The 22,232-nt window shown below is 37.3% G+C and overlaps 1 protein-coding gene across 2 annotated transcripts in view; it reads right to left on the bottom strand.

Annotated features, from left to right (window-relative positions):
- VPS50 (VPS50 subunit of EARP/GARPII complex) overlaps positions 1–22,232 on the bottom strand; it is a 130,955-nt gene that overhangs the window by 9,595 nt on the left and 99,128 nt on the right. For both annotated transcript variants that reach the window (XM_036113279.2, XM_036113280.2), the window contains 4 exons: positions 18,681–18,802; positions 9,037–9,117; positions 1,322–1,470; positions 47–143 (listed from right to left, as the gene is read on the bottom strand). In XM_036113279.2, the coding sequence (XP_035969172.1) occupies positions 47–143; positions 1,322–1,470; positions 9,037–9,117; positions 18,681–18,802 (449 nt within the window). The remainder of the gene's footprint in view (positions 1–46; positions 144–1,321; positions 1,471–9,036; positions 9,118–18,680; positions 18,803–22,232) is intronic.

Raw genomic sequence — 22,232 nt, 5'->3', positions numbered from 1 at the left:
AAATAATGTGCTCACAGTTGAAATGACATCCAAGAGTGTCTCTGACCTGAGAATAAAACTGCTGAAGAAAGGGCTTTTTGACTGCGGGCATCACGGCATCCAGATGGGGCTGAAGGAACTCAAACTGTTCAGCCAAGAATACCCTAAAGGGAATAAAGAAGCCACGGCGTAAGCAGAGTGCAGGATCCACAGGCCGGTCAATACTTCTGTATATGTCATCTTTAAGATCTCTAAGCAAAAATTCGACCATTAAAATTCTTTTCCACTTGAGTGAACCACCTTGTATTAGCTCATTTACAACCTACCCAAAAGTTATTGCTGAGCTTATCATAGAATGTGAGCAGAGGTGGAAGAAGGAGACTTCAGATCAACTGCTCTGGAAACCACAAGGTGTAGAGCTATGCTGCTCTGCATGTGACACAGAAGCACAGATCACAGAAAAGACGGAAGAAAAAACGTAACAGTTTTTTTTTGGAAAGGATTTCCCATAAGGATCCCATTTAATTATACAGAACAGAGAGGTGAATTCACAGACTTAACATCTGGCTGGCACTTCTCCTAAGTAACCTCATGCAGCAAACTGCAGCTTGGCTGAGACACACGTGAACTTCAGGTCAGGAGGCTGGTGTGCGGGAGGGGGTCATTTGCCCGGAGTATTGCCAGCAGCTGCCCTCTTTTTCTCTATTTTTTGTAATGTACACAAAAACTCTTAACTGATACTAGACTACATTTAAAGGAAGAAGTCATGTGCTTTACCTGTATTAAAAACTGGGGGATTTATAAAGGTCAGGAAGCATTCTTGCTGATGTCAAGGGCTGACTACAGTTAACACTAAACTGACATCGTAACTAGTTTCTCTAGAATCACAATTTGATAGGAAAATATAAAGTATGCTATAATGTGGTGTTTTTTAAAGTTTTACTTTTTTTTTTTTTTTAAGATTTTATCTATTTATTTGACAAAGAGAGACACAGCGAGAGAGGGAACACAAGCAGGGGGACTGGGAGAGGGAGAAGCAGGCTTCCCGCCGAGCAGGGAGCCCAATGCGGGGCTCGATCCTAAAGTTTTACTTTAAAGCAAGGATCATGTTGCTAAAGACTGAAACCTAAAAGATTTCCCTTCTTCCATTTATGTAACTGAAAACCAACCATGCAGTTTTAAAGATCGACTGGTAATCTATTTTAGGATAGACTTCTCAGAAATATATAAGTGACACTCAGAAGTGGGAGATGGATACAGCTAGAAATCTAATTATACAATGCTTACTTTTATAACTTTTCTTAAAAACTTAAAGGCAAAGCAACGGTTTTTAACAACTTACAAGGATTCTGTGGCTACCACCCTTTCCGCCAGCCCATATAATGTATCCCCAGATGTCAAAACCACTAGGTGACTGAGGTGTGGACTTGGTACCTTCTCCTTTCTCTCTTCTGCTGCTGTGAGGGTGGCAGTAGGATCAGCTGAAACTTCCTGAAAATACAACACATGTACACACACAGCCTGAAATCAAATCTAATAGCAATAAACCATGTGGTTTTACAAAACTGGACCTGTAATTAAAATACTCGTAGGCATACATATAATTACATTTAGTTTCTGTTCTTTCTTTTCCTTCTTTTTTATTTTCTAACTACTGGAAATTTCCTTTTTATACTAAGTGAAAATGATCCAACTCCATATGCTATTATCTGCGCATAACCTAAAATCGGCCAACACAAGCAATCTTTATGAATTGGCAGGTGTTTCATAGAGACAATAGTAAGATGCCTTCGAGAACCTGGAAATGAGAAAAGAGAGACGGCCTCTGGAGGACTGAACTGGCACATTCCAAAATTATGGTGTGGTTAACCATTTCACATCCACACTTTAATCAAGGTAACTCTGGTATATCTCAAGAAGAGGAGTAGAAAGCACTTATAAACTGAAACTGAGCTAACTGTATTGGTAGATGTCTGGGGTCATGTTACTGATGAGAAGGAAGATGGTTAATGGGAATAAAAGAAAGGGATGCCCGAAAAGCAGGGTGTATTGAGCTTTAAGATCCTCCAAGAAAATTATGGCACAAAAATTGGATACAAACAAGTCTAAAAGTGTACAAAATGTAAATCTAGATTACTTCTTAAATCAATTATATAGTCACGAATCTCCAACACTTGCCTTATGAATGAAAGAGACATCAAATGCACAGGACTCTGGGAGCATAACAGATTTATAAATTTAGCAAAATGGAACTAAAACATTATAAAATCTTCCAAGTTAGAAAATGGTTTTATTCTTCTTTAGTTCTTTTTTATATCCTATCTTCTATAAAAGATATGGTTTCTCTTCAATCTCTAATTACTCAATTAGCATTTAAAAGTTATTTTGGGAACAACTGTGCTTTCTCTAAGGGAGGATCAGGATAAGGAAACTATGCAACTTAATCAATGTTGTGGCTCCATTATTTATTTTCTTCTACTAGAAAGGAAAATTATCACCCCTCTCCTGCACACACAGTCACAAAATTACATACTGTTTGGTATGGCTGCCTGTGCTATTTCATTTAATGCTGGTGGTTATGTAATTACCATCTACCAGACTGTCCAAGTGAGGAACCCTGGAATCATTCGTGTCTTTCCCACCCTCCCCCCTCCATCATGTCTAAGCACACACCTCTCCTTCGTTTCTTCCCCTGTCACTGCTTCATCGGGACCAAGGCCCCACAGCATTTCTACCTGAACTTACAGTCCCCAAATAGAGACCTCTCCCTCTGGCTTCTCCTATTTCTACTTCACTTTGCACACAGTTCACTGGCTGATTTTTCTAGAATACCCAAGTGATCTTTCTAAAATGGAGATGTGATCACACCACTCCCGGTTTAAAAGTCTCAATTAACTATCCACTCCTTACAGACAAAAGCCTAAACTTGTCATTATGATACTACTCCTTTACAGCGATACCAGCTACCTTGCCAGCTTCATTTCCCAGTAATCTTCTATGCCCCTAGGATCTAGCTGCACTGGACTACCTCCTATACCTGTCTTCCTGACACTCTTCTCTTACCAGCTCTCTGCTCCTTGTCTGCCTAGCTCTGTCCTTCTCATCTTTTAAGTCTGAGGTCATATTTACCTCCTTTCTGTAACTTTCTCAGCCTCCCAAGAAAAATTAGTATCTTAATTCTGTTTTTTTTTTTTTTTAATTTTATTTATTTATTTGACAGAGAGAGAGAGAGAGAGCACAAGGAGGGGGAGTGGCAGGCAGAGGGAGAGAGAGAAGCAGGCTCCCCACCGAGCAGAAAGTCTGATGCGGGTCTTGATCCTAGGACCCTGGGATCATAACCTGAGCGGAAGGTAGACGCTTAACCGACTGAGCCACGCAGGCGCCCAGTATCTTACTTGTGTTAATGTTACCTACACATATACGTATGTCTATACATGGGATCAAGTGCACTTTGTCGGTTGTGGTTTCCTGACCCCTCTACCTCACTGTGAGTTCTTGGGAGCACTGGGACCAATTTCATCATCTTTGTATCTCAAGACCTGGGCATGCCTCCTGGCATGAGTAGGCCCTCAAATGGTTTAACTGATGGAGATGGTAAGAGAGTCTTTACTTCCTCTCCTCTTACTCTCTTTCAAGCCCATTCCAATCAGGCTTTTGTGTGCCCTATTCCAAAGAAACAGTTATCAAAGTCCCCAATGGCATCCTATGGCCAAGTCCAATAGTCAATTCTGAATACCTATTTTATTTAAACTACTGTAGCATCCTACATGGCTAATCCTGAAAAACTTTCTTCACTTAGTTTCCAGAGTACCATACCCTCCTGGTTTTTCTCCTATGCTAGTCTTGTCTTCTTCTCCCTGACCTTTAAACACTGGAGTGTCCTAGAGTTCACGCCTCAGACTTCTCTCAAATTCTACTCCCTAGATGATTTCATCTTCCATTTTAAATATCATCCACATGCCAAGAACTCAAAATTTACATGCTAGCCCTGACCTCTCTCTTACCTTTAGTACATTTAACATATCTGAAAACTGAACTCAAATGTGTCCCTCCTAAAAGTCTTATCCATCTCCACTCTCCAGAAGTTAGGTATCATCGTTGACTCCTCTCTGGGTCCTACCTCACTTATAATCCATCAACAAATCTGGATGGGTCTACCTTCAAAACACATCCAGAATCTGACCATGTCTCACTACTTCTTCCATTAACACTGGTACAAGCCACCTTATCTCTCTCCTTAACTGTGATACACTATGGCAAAAATAATTCTCTTTTACCTATTTAAGGCAGATCATGTCAACTCTTCTGCTAAATCTCTTCCAACAGCTTCCTGTCTTCCTTAGAGTAAAATCCAAAGGCCTTACATGATCTAGGCTCTGGCTATATCTTTGGTTTTATCTATCACCAACCCTCCTACTTGCTTCATTCTAGTTATACTCATCTCTGTGCATCAAGCATGGTCCCACCTCAGGGCCTTTGCATTCCCTGTTCCCTCCACCTGAGACACTTTTCTCCAAAATATTCCCTCTCTACTAGCAAACAAGTTGCACACGAGTAGGGAGTTTTGTTGGATTGCTCTCTCCCCACCAAAATTGTATCCTCAACTCCCAGACAGGGTCTAACATCATATATAAAGTGTTCAATAAACCAGGCACTAAATAAATGTTGTTAAATAAATGAATTCTCATCCTAGTGGCTCACTCCTCTATTTCTTCCTTTAGGGATCTACTTCAAGGTTACCTCCCCAGAGAAGCCATGTGTGATCACCTAAACAAAATCACACCCCTTCTCTATTTTGAGTTTGAGATTGTGCAATATTGGCAGAAAGTTCACGTCAGTTTGTGTCAATATAATTACAGAATATTTTATTTTATTTTTTTAAATATTATTTATTTATTTATTTCAGAGACAGAGACAGAGATAGCGAGAGAGAGGGCAGGAGCAGGGAGAAGAGAGTCTGAGGCGGGACTTGATCCCAGGACTCCGGGTTCATGACCTGAGCTGAAGGCAGCCACTCAACCGACAGAGCCACCCAGGTGCCCAAAACACACCCTCTTTTAAAATATTCTGTAATTAAGGGCGTCTGGGTGGCTCAGTCAGTTAAGCGTCTGCCTTCAGCTCAGGTCATGATCTCAGGGTCCTGGGATCGAGCCCCGCATCGGGCTCCTTGCTCAGCAGGGCGTCTGCTTCTCCCTCTTCTCCCTGCTCCTGCCCTCTTTCTCACTATCTCTGTCTCTGTCTCTGAAATAAATAAATAAATAAATAAATATTTTAAAAAATAAAATAAAATATTCTGTCATTACACTGACACAAACTGACGTGAACTTTCTGCCAATATTGCACAATCTCAAACTCAAAATAGCACCAGGATAACCCTGAATACCATGAATACCACATATTTATACTAGCCGAGTTACTTTTGAATTTCATTCTTTTATGATTAGTTATCACTTATATATAAATATATATAAAAACTAAAAATATATTTAAAAACTAAAAGTTCCTGTGAATATAGATATTAACTAGCTAATTTAGGACAGAAGAGGGAGATAGTGCTAGAAGGTGACAGAAGGCAAGGAGAGGTTTTATCTATGGCCTGAGAGAAATGAAGTTTATCTCTGGGTATGCAGGAAAGGCCACAAGCACTCACCTACTCTGTTCTTACCTACTCTTTACCTACCTGCCATTCAAATGTGCTGAACTCCCTCTTTACTCACAGAGCTCTTTCACAAAAACATTCCTGCAGTGATCACTGGAATTGTTGCCCCCACTTCAAAAGGTTTGCATTAGGATGCCATTCTTTGTTCCTAGTTAACACTGGCATTTTAGGCATAAAAATTATGGTAATTATCTGCTTAAAGGCTACAGTTCTGTGTTTACATTTAGGGAAACAGGCTTGAAGAGAGCAAGAGAGTCACAAAAATGTCAAGCTGATATAAATAAATGGTATGTGCTTATTGCACACTTCAATGGAAAAGCTCCTAAACTGGATCAGTGTTTCAGATTACACCAGTACAATAAGGAAAAGATATAAAACCCCTTGAAGACTTTGAGAAATAAAACCTTAATAAAAATCTTTAGTTTCACAGTGAAAGTCACAGTGTTTAACCTCTCCTGCCACTAATAATTTACTACTACAAAGAGAAGTCATTTTTATGGACTTTTCCGGACTGATTTAAAATATATTTTTATTATCAAAGATTTCAAGTTAGTCAAAGATCTTAAAGTAAACAATTTAGCATCATCAAGTATATAACTAATAATTCACAGTTCTGGTACCAGTATGACCTATACCAGCTTCCCTTTCTTCTTCCCCCTAGTAGACTCCTTTTCTTGAACTTCTATTTGATGTGTCGAATTTTCTTATTTACATTAAATATATATGATAAACAATTTCAGGTGGCGTTTTTAAGACCATAATGATTCCATGATACCTTTCACAGCTTAAAGAGAAGCAAAACTTAGAAGATATATATGGAGAAAATGAAATTACCAGAAATGTGATTATTACACTTTTAACCAGGAGAAAGTACAACTTTCATCTAGTGGTTCCAGATTGATTAGGCTATAAATTATTTTAATAGCCAAAGACTGTATTGAATAGCAAGAACCAATTAATGTTCTCTGCCAATATAGACGCAAATTAATGAAGTGAAGAAAAATTAATATAACAGCTTACAAGAACCTGAGATCAAGGTCTAGCAAATGACAAATATATTTTCCAAAATAATATACCAATGCTTATCAGTATGAGTAATAATTTAACATGTAACACTGGAAACCAACAGAAAATTCGAGAAAAACTTCTGTATTGCTGTAGGAGGAATAAGGACTCCGGAGAGACCCTGTCAAAAAGGTCAGCACTACTTACAAACTGAAGAAGGAATGACCGCTCTCATGGCCTTCTGATCCGAGGTGCAGTTTGATTTAAGAGATGGTAACGATAAAGACTTAAAGAAAAGATTATCTTTAAAAGACCAGATACCAAAGAAAAAAGCAGGCATATCTATCTATCCATTTACTGGGGAGGGGTTTTTAAAAACACGTTTCTAAATCTGACTACCAGTTCTGGGAAAACTTACCCAGCGAACACAGAACTGGTCAGACAGCATCTACAGATACACTGTTGTCCACAGATGGGTGGCAGCTGGTTTGAATAGCTAGTTTATTTACTCGGTTATGATACTTCATTACACACCGTATGGCAAAATCTGAAACATCAAATCCATGCCTTAAAGGTCAAATTTGGAACTGTGGTTTGACAATCATGAGCCAGTAACTAGCAGAGATGACCGAGACATCAGAGTGAATGGTTCTAGTGGTAAATTTTGACCTATCAATCTTTTTAACTGTATTATTATTATTTTATTATTAAGGAGACTACTGCTATAACTGTCATGAAGCCGAGACTAGGTTAACAGTAATGAGTTCTAGAGGTAACTATACCCCATTCTGGACTTCTGATTATGACCATTCAGTCCATCAATGTCATGGCTTTCAGCCAGAAACAAGAAAAACCTAAGCTTGTGGACTAAGATCTGCAAAACAAGATGTGATGGTCAAGGTTATACTAAGTATCAAACAAGGAGAAGCAAAACAGAAACATGGGTAACTTCTAATGGAGTTGAAAGCCAATGGATTTTACAAAACAAAGACAAAAATATATATAAATAAGTGGCTGGGTCAAACAAGGAGCCTTGACTCTGAACATGATCAGAATTAAATGGATAGCAAAGCCAAGAAAACAAAACAGGTTAAGCCAGAAGACAAGATAACTCAGGGATTAGAGTTTACTCATTTATTCTATGAACATTTACTGAAGAAATGCAGTTTGCTGAGATAAGTGCTATGAAAATATAAATATACATGTGCTGGGCAGAATGATCTCCAAATTATAAGGGAGATGGATGAGGTGGATACAGGTGATTTCCTCTGTGTAAAGAGTGCTCTCCCGAGATATGAACACATGCCTCTCTCATCTTACTCACCTCTCTGCTCAAAGACCACTGTTCTATCACTCTGCTTCCTTTTCTTCTTAGCGCTTCTCAGTTTCTGACACTATATTACATATTTGTTTGTCTCTCTGCCTCAATAAAATATTAAGTTCCAAGACAGGAATTACCTCTTCTGTGCACTGATGAATGTCCAGCACCACTACCACACCCAGCAAATATTATTTCAATTAGTATTTCTTAAAAGAATGATTACATTGCTTTATTAAAACTCCAATAGCAGAAGTATGTACATAATAATAGACTTTATGAGAAAAGAGGCAAATGACTGCTTGTTTGGGTAGGTGAAGAAAAATTAGAGGATCCTGGGGTTAATGTAGATGCAGAGGAATGTGCTGAACAACAACAATCTCTAGCTACAGCGACCCATCACAAGAAAAAAACTTTGTTATTTTAAATGCCTATGTTAGCTTAAGCACTACAAAGGCTCAGCCCTGTTTTGCTGCCTAACTTATTTTCTTAAAAACCATGTTACATCATATGACACAACGGTCAAGAATCCAGACCCCCTACTACATAGCCAACTATACCCAAACCTCTTCCTTGAATCTCAAGGCCATTTGTAAAGTGGTTCCTAAACAGTCTCTGCAACCCGACTCTTCAGTATATACCAGTGTCCCAAACTCAAAGATGGCCAAACTTTGGGCAGGCCTGCTCCCACCTCCGGGCCCTTTCTCAGCTTCTGAACCTTAATCTGAATGCCAATCTTTCTTCTTTTTCCCACTAACCCCATGCCTGTTCTTCAAAGACTAGCAAAAGTTTCACTTCTTTAATTATTCTCTGAAATCACGTTTCCACATGAACCTTTCCTCCCCTTGAACTTGTACTGGATGTACAGCCAACATCACACTCTTCCATGTACACCAGTCTTTTCTCTCCAATCAGACTGTAAGAAACCTCTATTTACTTCCTTACAAGCACATAGTGTAATACTGAGGACTCAGGCACTCAATATACATATAAACGTACATTTATATGTAGTTGATTGGATGGCTAATTTTCATTTTCTGTAACCCAAAAGAATTATTTCCAACTGGTTACTTACCATATCAATAAGGCTTTCTTGTATTCTGTTAAGAGTTGTTCTTAGTCTACTACTACTAAGGCCTAGTCCTGTTGATTCCAGCTGAAAAAGAAAAAGAAAGGTATGCTACATCACTTTGGAGATAATCTTTTATACGTTATAACTTCAAATTAACCAAAGTTAAGAATCTGATGAGTTTTCACTCAGATACTTAGCCTTCAGAGGGTCTCCAAACTGTATTTAAAAATTTCAAAACGTCAAGCATATTAGTCAAACCTTAGCCTTCAAGGGAACAAGAGAACTACTTTACACATTTGCATTTACAGGTCACACTAGCATCTGTCAACCTAATAAATTTATCAGGAGAGAGTTCACCAATATTTCTCTTTCCCAGAAGTTATTATTTTTAGTTCTAAAACTTACGATTTCAGATACTTAAAGATATTGCACTGTGTCGTATTTATGTAAAAGCATTATAATGTAGACTGTTTTAAATTTTCTTTTCTTTTTTTAAAAGACTTTAATTATTTATTTGACCCACAGAGAAAGATAGCGAAAGAGAGAGCACAAGCAGGGGGAGAGGCAGAGGCATAGGGAAAAGCCGGCTCCCCGCTGAGCAAGGACCCCAATGCCGGACTCCAGGATCCTGGGATCATGACCTGAGCCGAAGGCTTAACTGACTAAGCCACCCACGTGCCCCGTTTTAAATTTTCTAACACAAATTACAGATAGCCCAAATCCTTACCCAAAAATTAAGGAAAGATTTTATTAGGCTCAGTAAACATTTCACAGTATAGACTTTGCTTTACTACATCAGAGCCGAAGCACTTGTAAACATTCTCATGCAAGAATATAAATGAGAAGGGACACTCGACTGTTGAAATGAAAAGCTGGGGCGCCTGGGTGGTGCAGTGGGTTAAGCATCAGACTCTTGGTTTCAGCTGAGGTGGTGATCTCATGACCGTGAGATCAGAGCCTGACAGTGGGCTCTGCACTCAGCGCGGAGTCTGCTTGTCCCTCTCCCTGTCCATGCTCACTCTCTCTCTCTCTCAAATAAATAAATACAATCTAAAAAAAAAAAAAGGGCATGAAAAGCCAGTTAGTCGGCTCCTTAATTGGTGATGATTCAATTGATGAATATAAATTTAATTTAGAGGTAATCATAGCTACATACAGACATCTGGAAAAATGTTAGAATGTTCTATATGAGCCAAAAAATTTAAAACATTGGTAACAGTAAACTATAAAATATATAGTCTAATTCATTCATAGAAAATTATAATATATATGGCATGCGCACACATTTATTGCTCCTCATCCTTTCCTATCTGAGATAGGATGAGAACAAGGAATTACTTACACGACACGTGACAGAAAGCCTCAAGCTACAATAGTGGTGTGATGGCATGGTGTAGTAAAACATGAACTCATGTAATATGGTTATTTTTTTTTTTTTAAGATTTTTTTTTTTAATTTTTATTTATCTGACAGAGAGAGAAACAGCCAGAGAGGGAACACAAGCAGGGGGAGTGGGAAAGGGAGAAGCAGGCTCTCCACGGAGCAGGGAGCCTGATGCGGGGCTTGATCCCAGGACCCTGGGATCATGACCTGAGCCAAAGGCAGACGCTTAACGACTGAGCCATCCAGGCGCCCCGTAATATGGTTATTTTAAATAAATTTTACTTTCATTAGGTTTTATAAACTTTATTACTTCATTTCCCCTCTTTTTTCACTAGGGCCTTATTTTTGCACAGTTAAATTTAGCCACTGCAAATATATAGTTTGATGAATTTTGGTAACTGTATATAGTCCTATGACCAGTACCACAATCAAGATGTAGAATTTCCCTCACCTTTAAAAATGTCCTTAAGCCCTTTGCATGGATTCCCTCCCTCCACCCTTAATCCCTGATCTGTCACTGCAGTTTTGCCTTTTCTAAAATTTCATATAAATGGACTCATACATGTGTAGTCTTTTGTATTTGACTTCTTTCTTGTATTTAACATGCTTTTGAGATTCATCCATGTTGTAAGCCTATTAGTAATTCATGCTCTTTTATTGCTTAATGGTATTCTATAACATGGATATATCACAACCTGTTTACTTATTCATCAGTTGATGAACATCTGGGTTCCAGTTTTGGGCTACTTGAATAATGTCACTATGAACATTTATATATGTGTATATGTCCTTGAGAAGACATACATTTTCTGTTCTTTTGGGTAAATACCTAAAAGTGGAATTTCTGGTTCATAAAATAGGCATAGTTTTAAGTTTGTAAGGGACTGCCATACTGTTTTCCAGTGGCTGTACCAGTTTGCATTTCCATAAGCAATGTATATAAATTCTAGTTATTCCATTTATGGACTGAATGTTTGTTGTCCCCTCAAAATTCATATGTTGAAGCCCTAACCTCCAATGAGATGCTATCTAGAGATGGGGCCTTTAGGAAGTAATCAGGTTTAGATGAGGTCATGAGGTTTGTTGCCCTTTTAAGAGACACAGCACATAATTTACACTTCTTTTTCTAGTTTCTTAAGGTGGTAGCTTATCATTAACTTGAGACTTTCTTCTTTTTTACTACAGGCATTTAAAGCTTGATACTTCCTTTTAAGCACTTATTTAGCTGATACATTGTGTTTTCATTATTATTCACTTTAAAATATTTTCTAATTTCTCTTATGATTTCTTCTTTAAACCAATATTTATTTAGAAGTGTGTTAATTTCCAAACACTTAGATTTTTCCTAGTTATCTTATTGGTTTCTAATTCAATTACATTGTCATCAGAGAATATATTCTACATGATTTTAATCTTTTAAATTCACTAGAACATACTTAATGGCCCACAGAATATGGTCTATCCTGATAAGCATACCATGTGCACTTGAAAAGAATATATATCCTGCCACTCTTGGGTGTGTTGTTCCATAAACATCAATTAACTGAAGATGGTTGAAACTGTTGTTCAAATCTTCTATGTATTTGCTGATTTTCTATATACTTGTCCTGTTAGTTACTGTGTAGTTTTAAATCTCCAGCATAATGGAATTTTTTTTGTTTCTCTTGAATTCTGTCAAGTACTGTCTTATGTATTTTGAAGCTCTGTTAAGTAGCCACATACACATTTATGCTTGCTATTCCTTCCAACTAAATTGACCCTTAAATTATTATGAATCCCTCTATCTCTGGTAACATATTTTGCTTTCAAATTTATTTTGTCTGATATTAACATAGCTAATGCAACTTTTTTTTTAAGATTTTATTTATTTGAGAAAGAGAGGGAGGGAGGGAGGGAGGGAGAGAGAGAGAGTGCGAGCACTCGCATGAGCAGGAGGGGCAGAGGGAGAAGGAGAAACAGAGTCCCCGCTGAGGGGCTTGATCCCAGGACCCTGGGACCATGACCTGAGCCAAAGGCAAGACTCTTAACTGACTGAGCCATCCAGGTGCCCCAACTACTGCAGCTTTCTTAAGAAAGCAAACACTTACTGTTTGCAAAGCATATCTTTTCAGTGCATTTGCTTTCAACCTGTATGTGTTTTTTTTATATTTAAAGTGTTTTTGTTGGGTGCCTGGGTGGCTCAGTCATTAGGCATCTGCCTTCAGCTAGGGTCATGATCGCAGGGTCCTGGGATCAAGCCCCACATCGGGCTCCCTGCTCAGCGGGGAGCCTGCTTCTCCCTCTCCCACTCCCCCTGCTTATGTTCCCTCTCTGGCTGTCTCTCTCTCTCTATCAAATAAATAAATAAAGTCTTTAAAAAAATAAAGTGTTTCTTTTGTTTTAATCATTCTGACAATCTCTGCCTTCTAATTTGATTGTTTAGTCCATTAACATTTAATGTGATTATTGGTTGGATTTAAAGCTACCATTCATTATAGGTTATCTCTTTTTTGTTCCTTGGTTCCTCTTTTCTTGCCTTTTCTGATTATATGAATATTATTTTTTAGAATTCTAATTTAATTTTCCTATTGGCAAAAGATCTAAAGTCTTAAATATTATTTTTCATTGTCCTATGAATTACAATATACATTTTTGGTATTTCACAATCCATTTGCTGTTAAAAATGTTCTGTTTAACATAATATATAGAAATCTTGCCATCTTATAGGTGCATATCTTGTTATAGTTGTTATATGTAATATACTTACATATATTATGAACTCCAGAAAAATAATGTTATGATTTCACTTTTAATCAGCTATGTGGTTTATACAAAAATTAGAAAAAGAAAAAAATAATCTTTTGTATTTCCCCAAGTAGTTTCCATTACCAATGCTCTTCATTCTTCCTTGAGGATCCAAGTTTTCTGGTATCATTTTCTTTCAGCCTAAAAAAAATTCCTTCAGCATTTCAGTATTACATGTCTGTTGGTGACAAGTTGTCTTAGTTTTTTTTTTATCTAAAAATGTCTTAATTTCACCTTCATTTTTGTTTTTAAGATTTTATATATTTATTTGAGAGAGAGTGAGAGAGAGAGATCACATGAGAGAGTACAAGCAGCGGCAAGAGGGAGAAGCAGGCTCCCTGCTAAGCAGGGAGCCCAACATGGGGCTTGATTCTAGGGTTCCAGGATCATGACCTGAGTCAAAAGCAGATGCTTAACTGACTAAGCCACCCAGGTGCCCCTCACCTTCATTCTTTAATGATGTTTTGCTAGATATAAATTCTGGATTGACATTGTTTTCTTCTCTTTCAGTACCTTAAAGGTATTAACTCTCTCCTAGCCTCTACAGTTTTGCATGAGGAGTCAGCTGAATCAGATCATTGGTCCCTTTATGTAATAAGTCCATTGTACTTTTCCAGAGACAGTTTCACCATGAGGTATCATGCTGTATGTTCCTTTGTGCTTACTCTGCTTGCTGTTCATTTAGTATCTTGTATCTGCAAATTTTTGTCCAGTGTTTCTTCAAACATTTTTTTTCTACCTCATTCTCTCTCTTCTCCATCTGGTATTCCAATTACCTGTATATTTGATCATTTGATATAACTTAACATGTCCCTAAGGCTTTGATCATTTTGCTTTCCAATCTTTTTTCTCTATGTTCTTCGTTTTGAATTATTTCTATTGATTTATCTTCAAGTTCACATATTCTTTCCTCTGCCATGTCAATTTGGTAGTAAAGTACATTCAGTAAATTTTTTTTAATGGCTGAAATTCTATTTTTCACTTCTAGGATTTCCCTTTGTTTTTTTTATTAATGTTTCTACTAGAACTTACTATTTTTCTACTGAGATGTTCATACATTTAAAACATCTTTTGTTTTACTTTATTTGAGATGGTTCTAATAGTCCATTTAAAATTCTTATCCCTTAGTTTCAACATCTTGGGGCCAAACTAAATTGATTTTCTTTTTACTTAAGGATGTACTCAATTTTTTTTGGTTTTATGTATGTTGGGTAAAGTTAGACTGCATTATCAATTTAATTCTGGAGATTTTGGATTTTGTTATTTTTCTCCACTGGGCACTGTTTCCTTTGTTTTCACTATGTAATTTTCTTGGCTGGGCTCGTACTACAAACTGTCTCTTATGCAACAGCTTCATTCTCTGTTCACATATTTTTTTTCTTTGGCTCTAGTCAATCTGTTTCATATAAACAGGTTATGGGTTAATCAAATATGGGGGTAAAAGATTTGGGGGATCGCCTCTCTACCTCTTTTTCTTCTGAACTTCCCCCTACTCTTTTCACTTTCCCAGTTTCCTGGCTTCACTTTTCTGGTTCCCCAATCCATAAAGACTGAAGGTTTTCCTATGCCTGCCTCCACCTTTGTGCTGTGTGAACTGTATTCAATCCTGGGCTACAAGGCCAAGGAGATGGAATTTATTTTTATAGCTCCCCTTTCCCCAACCTACACAGTAGCATGAACTGTGCCCCCACCACCCCTAGAGTCTATGCTTTGTTCACCCTCCAGTATCTTTAGGTAGTTGCCTTTTGTGTAACATTTAGGTTTTATAGTTATTTTTTTTTTTTTAAGATTTTATTTATTTGTCAGAGAGAGGGCACAAGCAATGGGAGCAGCAGGCAGAGGGAAGATGCAGGTTCCCCGCTGAGCAAGGAGCCCGATGTGGGACTCAATCCCAGACCCCGGGATAATGACCTGAGCCAAAGGCAGACACGCAACCTACTGAGCCATCCCTATTTTCTACAGGGACTATTATCCAGTAAAATCTTAGTCCTTCACAGCCAGAAGCAGAAGTTAATTCATTCTTAAAAGTTTAAAAACTGAATCACAGACTCTATATGGAAAAAAAAAAATCTCATTAATGAAGGTAACTTTAAATGATGCTCATAAACTGTTTTCAAGTAAGAACACTCATCAGATTTACTTGGATAAGAAATAATTAGGACATCAATACATGTGTCCTAAGAATCTACTATGTGCTTATTACTGTGTTAAGGTAAGATACAGAATGGTCTTCATGAGATAATATAACAGGAAGAACTACAGAAACTATAACTCTAAAGGTGAATAATGGAAGGTTGGGGGCAAGGCAAAATAAAGCAACACTGTAACTAACATTATCATAATAGAGCCAAATGGATTAGATACATAATAGAGCATGATGTAGTAAGTTATGAACAGTTCAGCAAAGAGCAAGAGCTTCTGAAGGAATTAGTATGAACACTAAGAATCCCTTAGCCTACTGCATACACTATGGCTCCCCAGCCAATGACTTTCTAGAAATCCTGAGAAACATACACTTATTCTTCTACAGGCAGCATCCATCTAAAGTCACTCATACAAGTGTCTTTCTTCCCTGGAAGAGAAGCAGGAGCAATCATGTACCACCGTGTTCTTCCAGTTCTACCAGTTACCTAATTACTCCTCCCCTCCTACCACCTAGGACTCAACAGCTAACACGGCAATTTGGAGTATGTATGTATGTATGTATGTATATACATATTTGAATATCAAAATTTCTAGGACTTCTAATGGACTTGAAGGCTTATCTTCTTAGCAAATTAAAAGCTACCGCTTCAGTCTTATACACTTGCATATGCTTATTTATGCTATTTAGATTGTCTTGTTCCAAAAGGAATTTAAAGTAGGAAATTAAGAATATAATCTTGCAAGGTAAAAAACCCAGAAACCTTAAATAGATATAAAGTTAAGCAAAGCATGGGGCGCCTGGGTGGCTCAGTCAGTTGAGCGTCAGACTCTTGATTTTGGCTCAGGTCCTGATCTCAGGGCCATGGGATGGAGCCCCACATTGGGCTCCATGCTTGACAGGGAGTCTGCTGAGATTCTCTCTCTCCCTCTCCCTCTGTCCCAGCCCCCACCTGAGCTCCCTCTCTAAAATAAATAAATAAATCTTTAAAAAAAAATTAAGCAAAGCAAAATATGGGTAGAAAGATGGAGTGGTTCTTTTTACAAATGTGTAAAACCCCTTTTTATGGAGATTCAGTCTTTGTTTTGCTTTAAATAGTGTTTCCTTCAGTTTGGCAGAATCAAAAATAGTAGGGTCCGAATTATAAATTGTTCTATTTGAAGATGTGCATATTTTCAATATTCACATGGTAGATAAAAGCTAGTATTACTAAGCATACTCTAACAACAGGAAAAGTCTTTCTTAAAAAGTACAAGACATAGAGGCAGCACTGTATTCATACATCCTCACTCATAGGCACATTGTATCGGTTCAAATAATACAAAATGTTTCTAATATGACATATGTATAGACACCCAGGTTAAGGACAGAAATGCTTATAACTGACAGCTAATTAAATAGCTGTTACTGAGTCTTATAAGACTGAAAATGCTTTTAATATAAAATATAAGGTTAATGTGTTCTTTAAAACATGACATATTTTAAATAAAATATGTAGCATATTTTACAATAAGCACCTAACTATATTTTGCTAACTTTCTCAGGTCCTAGTAACTCCACTGTAAACAAATCTGTGCCAATATATAATCAGCTAGAAATTCAAGTCCAAAAGCATTAGTTCCCAAAAGCTTCCAAAGAACCCTATTTTAACACATCTTATCAACAATGTGGTCCACAAGTACTCTATCCAATATGACAGTCCCAGCCACATGTGGCCATTTATATTTAGAGATAAATTAGCTAAAATTAAATACAATTAAAAATCTGTTTCTCAGTTCCTCAACTAATCACACAAAGTGCTCAATAGTCACATGTGGCTAGTGGCTACCATAATAGAAATTTAGAGCATTTCCATGACTATAAAACTTCTCTTGGACAGTGCTGGTCTGGAGGCTCAGCTCAGGAGAGAGAGTAAGGCTCATCTAGAAGACTTAAAGATTCTGACAATTAGCTAAAATTCTAGAATGTCTTTCTTCTCTAATATTTATTTATTGAGTTTCCAAATTCAGAGCAATGAATTAGTACATATTTTATAGTAACCTAAATTCTGTAGCAACACTCTGACTTTATTAGTATTCTTTCTAAGGAATATTATAGAGAATTAAGAACAGGAAACTCAGATCCCATTATTAAGAGATCATGTCTTTGGGGCGCCTGAGTGGCTCAGTCAATTAGGTGTCCAACTCTTGGTTTCGGCTCAGGTCATGATCTCAGGGTCATAGGGTTGAGCCCTGTGTTGGGCTCCATGCTCAGCACGGAGTCTACTTGTTTCTGCCCCTCCCCCCACTCACACACTCTCTCTCAAATAAACAAATAAAATCTTTAAAAAAATAAAAACAAATAAAAGATCATGTCTTCGATATAACTGTAATCACAGCAAGGATATGAACATTTATATAATAAATGTAGTTATCCATTAAAATTCATGTTTTTATTTTTTATTCATTTATTTATTATTTTTAGATTTTACTTATTTATTTGACAGAGAGAGACACAGTGAGACAGGGAACACAAGCAGGGGGACTGGGAGAGGGAGAAGCAGGCTTCCCGCGGAGCAGAGAGCCCAATGCGGGGCTCGATCCCAGGACTCTGGGATCATGACCTGAGCCAAAGGCAGACGCTTAACGACTGAGCCACCCAGGTGCCCCAAAATTCATGTTTTTAAAAAGATACAAAATATAGTACACGAAAACTTTGTATTATGATATAGTCATAGGACCCAACAGTATCCTTTTACACAGAAATCTATCAAATGTCTAGGTGAGCCACATAATAATTACCAAATATCAGATAAGTTACCTGCCTAATATTGTGTTGTTCTCTTTAGGAGTAGAAAAAGATAAAATCAATAAGAGCTTTGGAAACACAAAAAGGAGGTATAGGAAACAATTCTGTAGCAGACAGAAGGTTCAGTTCAAAGGTTTTCAATTATTTTAATAAATATTTGCCATTATCTTCTGAATGTAGTAGTGCCTGCTAAGGTTTGTAAGCCAATATTTAAAATGTCTCATTTACTGTGTAGTAATTACACACTGGGCCAGATTTAAACAAGGCAACCCACACATTTTTCATTGCCAAAATATGTCAAGGTTAAAAAAAGATGCTGCACTTTTTCTGCCAAAAATCTGAATAACATAAAATATGTTTATCATTTCAAAGCTTAAAATTAATATATAAACAAGGTAATTAGGCAGACAAAAAGCTGACAGCAAAAATTTTTAGATTTCTGATGAATAATTTTCAAAATAATATTATTTGTGTATTTTATACAAAGAGAATGAGAAACTTTGTATTTTAAAATTAAAAGAAACAGACTTTCCCTCCAAAGGTGACTTACTGAATCATTCCGACCAAAAAAGGTATATATTGCATACAAGTAGTAATCAAATAGCTGAGACATGAAATGGATAACATCAAAGGCAATCGGCTTAAGAATGTTCATCATCTGCATATATTTACCTGAAAAGAAAAAAAAAATCAAAATCAGAAAAAAATTAAAATCTGTTAGTCTATCATCATAAGAGACAATCAAATTGCACACCCAGAGCAGGTGAGTTTTATGCTATATAAATGACACCTCAATCTATTAAAAAAAAAAAAAAACTTTACCAAAATATATATTTTTGATGAACTATTACATTCCTCAGCCCTAGCCATGTTTCAAGGACTCACTAATCATTTGTGACTAGTGCCTACTGTATTGGACAGCACAGATACAGGACAGGTACATCATCCTGGAAAGTACTGCTGGACAGCACTGATATACATACTACTTACAAAAAAGTTTTTATATCATTATATTTTACTGTCTGTCAAATATTCATGGGATATCTATGCTCTTCTACAAATGACACTGCACAAACACACAACACAGTTCCACATTCTTGGAGATTCCATTTAAAATAATTTCCTCAAAAATGTTTAGGTATAATAAAACAAAAGACAATGTACTTGAGAAAAAGCATTTTTTTCCCCCCATAAGCTTATATACACATAGCAAAAGTAAAAAGGCAAGAAGAAAAAGGATACATGGGAGGTTTCCCCTGAACTCTAGCCCTGTGAAATCTTGTGGCAGAGGCCAAGGACATTTCTTTATCACTACATCACTCAAGAGCTCAATACTCTCAAAGTGCCAAGAAAATGTCCTCCTCATTCCTTCCTTTGGGAGATGCCAATATGACATTCTCTTTTCTCTAAACATATGATGCAGTTAGGGGAAAAAAATTTAAAAACCAAAATTTCTGCATTTATAAACTTGTTAATGTATTTGAAGGGTGCATGGGAAATGGGCTGAATCAAGGAACAAATAATAACAAATCCTTAATTGTGTTTCTGTTTTATGGGGAATAACAGGGAAAAGAGTGCATCTATAAAAAATGCTCTTCTGCAGAAGATGTTAAAACAGGCCATTTGCCTAATTTCCAAATGAGCAAATAATTCAGGTGCTCGCTCTACTTAATGTAACTGTTATAAATTTTAAATTGGTACTACTGAAGACACCATGACTCAAGAGAAACACATTAACTGCAATAGAAAAAAATGACAAATTTACTCTAATGGAAATGTCTACTATCGAAACCATCCATTATTTAAGAACTCCATACAGCTGTCTTAATTTATATGAGCGATGATTCTAAATAATACTCAGATAGTCAGGAAGAGAAATATACACACCAAAAAGTAGAAACCATTCAACTCAGATTCTATTCTTACTCTTATTTACAAGTCTATTGTTTCAGAGTCATCTTTTATAATTCTTTCACACAGACAATTTTTTAAAAATCACAAATGAAAAATATTTGAAAATTATGCTCCTAGAACATTCTGGATCACTATGCAGATATTTATCAACTACAAACATGCAGTTTTCAAACTGCAACTATTTACACATAAAATAATGTGACACCGTGGAAAAAAAAGGAAAAATACTATGATACGTTATTTTAACTTGTAAAAGAAAAAAAGAGAGCTAATAAGTAAAATGAGGTAGAATGCAAGTATCTGGGTTGATACATATCCAGAACACAAAGCTCCTCTCCATTACTAATAATAAGATTAGCCATTGTTCATATAATTAATCTTAAGAATATATAAATGAAAAAATAGGTAAAAGCTATTTTAAATGTTGCATTCAAAAGAAAAACTAGATAAAAACCCACTACTCTAAAAAAATTTTTAAACATATTTATATTCATTTATTCATTTAATATTCAACAAAGACTCTTTGAAGGCTTACTATGTCCTTGGCTTTGTGTTAAGACACAAGGAATTAGAGTCCCTGCTCTCACACCTTAAATGGTCACACAAGGAAGGCAGCCATTGATAAGCAGGCTGCTGGCATATTAAAATGTGTAAGAATAAGAACTCTGTCTTTCCAGCTCATGAGGGCACAGTAGGCATTTGGAGGCCTGAGGAGGCTTATGTACCTCCTCAGAATTACTGAATTAGAAGAATTTTACAGTGGATTAAGCCTGTATCTATGAAGAGAAAGGAATGAGGAGGTAAAGGTGAGTAGGTATGATCACCAGAAAATGAGAAATCTCAAAAAATTTCTAAACCAAGGGTTGGTAAACTTTTCTTGTAAAGAGTACATCGTTCAGGGCGCCTGGGTGGCTCAGTTGGTTGGGCGACTGCCTTCAGCTCGGGTCCTGGTCCTGGAGTCCCGGGATCGAGTCCCGCATCGGGCTCCCTGCTCGGCGGGGAGTCTGCTTCTCCCTCTCCCGCTCCCCCCTCTTGTGCTCTCTCTCTCTCAAATAAATAAATAAAATCTTTAAAAAAAAAAAAAAGAGTACATTGTTCAGGCAACTACGGCAACTACTCAGCTCTGCTCTGCCTGTCTCCGTGGCAACTAGCAGCTCTGCCTTTGTAGCACAAAAGCAGCCACAGACAACATATACACAAATGAGCATGGCTGTGTTCCAATAAAACTTTATTTTATAAAAACAGGTAGCCTAACTGATTGGACCTGCATGCTGTAGTGTCCCAGCCCCTGTCTGGATGACAGGTAAGAGATGGGAGCAGGGAGCAAAGATGACCATGAAGGAGGTGAAAGCTATTCTTGTAGGATGGTGATTGCTTAGACTCAGTGGGTAGAGCAAGAGGACAGGAACAAGAAATGGAGCTGAAAAAGGATGGATTAACTGAAGGTTCACGTATGGGATAAACTACCAGTCAGCAGTCCCTCCTCTACCACTATCCCTCAACAACATCAGAGTACAGGCTGCCAGGCTGTTCCCACAGACAAAAACAAAAGAAAACGAAAACTCTTGGGATTTCTCTCTAAAAGAAGGAAACAGGGGCTCCTGGGTGGCTCAGTCAGTTAAGCATCTGCCTTCAGCTCAGGTCATGATCCCGGGGTCCTAGGACTGAGCCCCACGTCAGGCTCCCCGTTCATTGCTTCTCCCTCTCCCTTTGCCCCTCCCCCTGCTCCTTCTCTCCCACTCACTATCTCTCTCAAATCTTTAAAAAAAAAAAAAATAATAGAAGGAAACAAAACAAAAAAAATTGAGCAAACTTTAAAAAATAATAAATTAGGAAGATGAAGGCTTCTAGGGTAGCTGTTGGCACCACAGATTAAAATCTACCCAATTCTAGAAATTTGAGGATCTGTCCCCGTAAGGTAAAGACTGCTAATAAATCCACCCAGCCCTGCCCTGCTCTATACAAAGTTCCCAGTCAGGATTCCTACTGAGAAGGGGCAGTGAGAGGGTAGCTCTCATTACTCAGCAGGGGACACCCACAGCAGCTACCTAGGCCTTCTATTTTGGATATGAATAGGTCATCAAAAATCACCAGGCCCTGGAGGAAAACTCAGAGAGTAAAAGTAAAAAGAAAAGCTGATCCCAGAGAAAACAATTAATTCAAGCTAAACAAATATAATAATTATGTA

Source organism: Halichoerus grypus, chromosome 12 (genome assembly GCF_964656455.1).
Source record: "Halichoerus grypus chromosome 12, mHalGry1.hap1.1, whole genome shotgun sequence".
NCBI classification, from domain to species: Eukaryota; Metazoa; Chordata; class Mammalia; order Carnivora; family Phocidae; genus Halichoerus; species Halichoerus grypus.
This window is presented reverse-complemented; position numbering and strand designations above follow the sequence as displayed.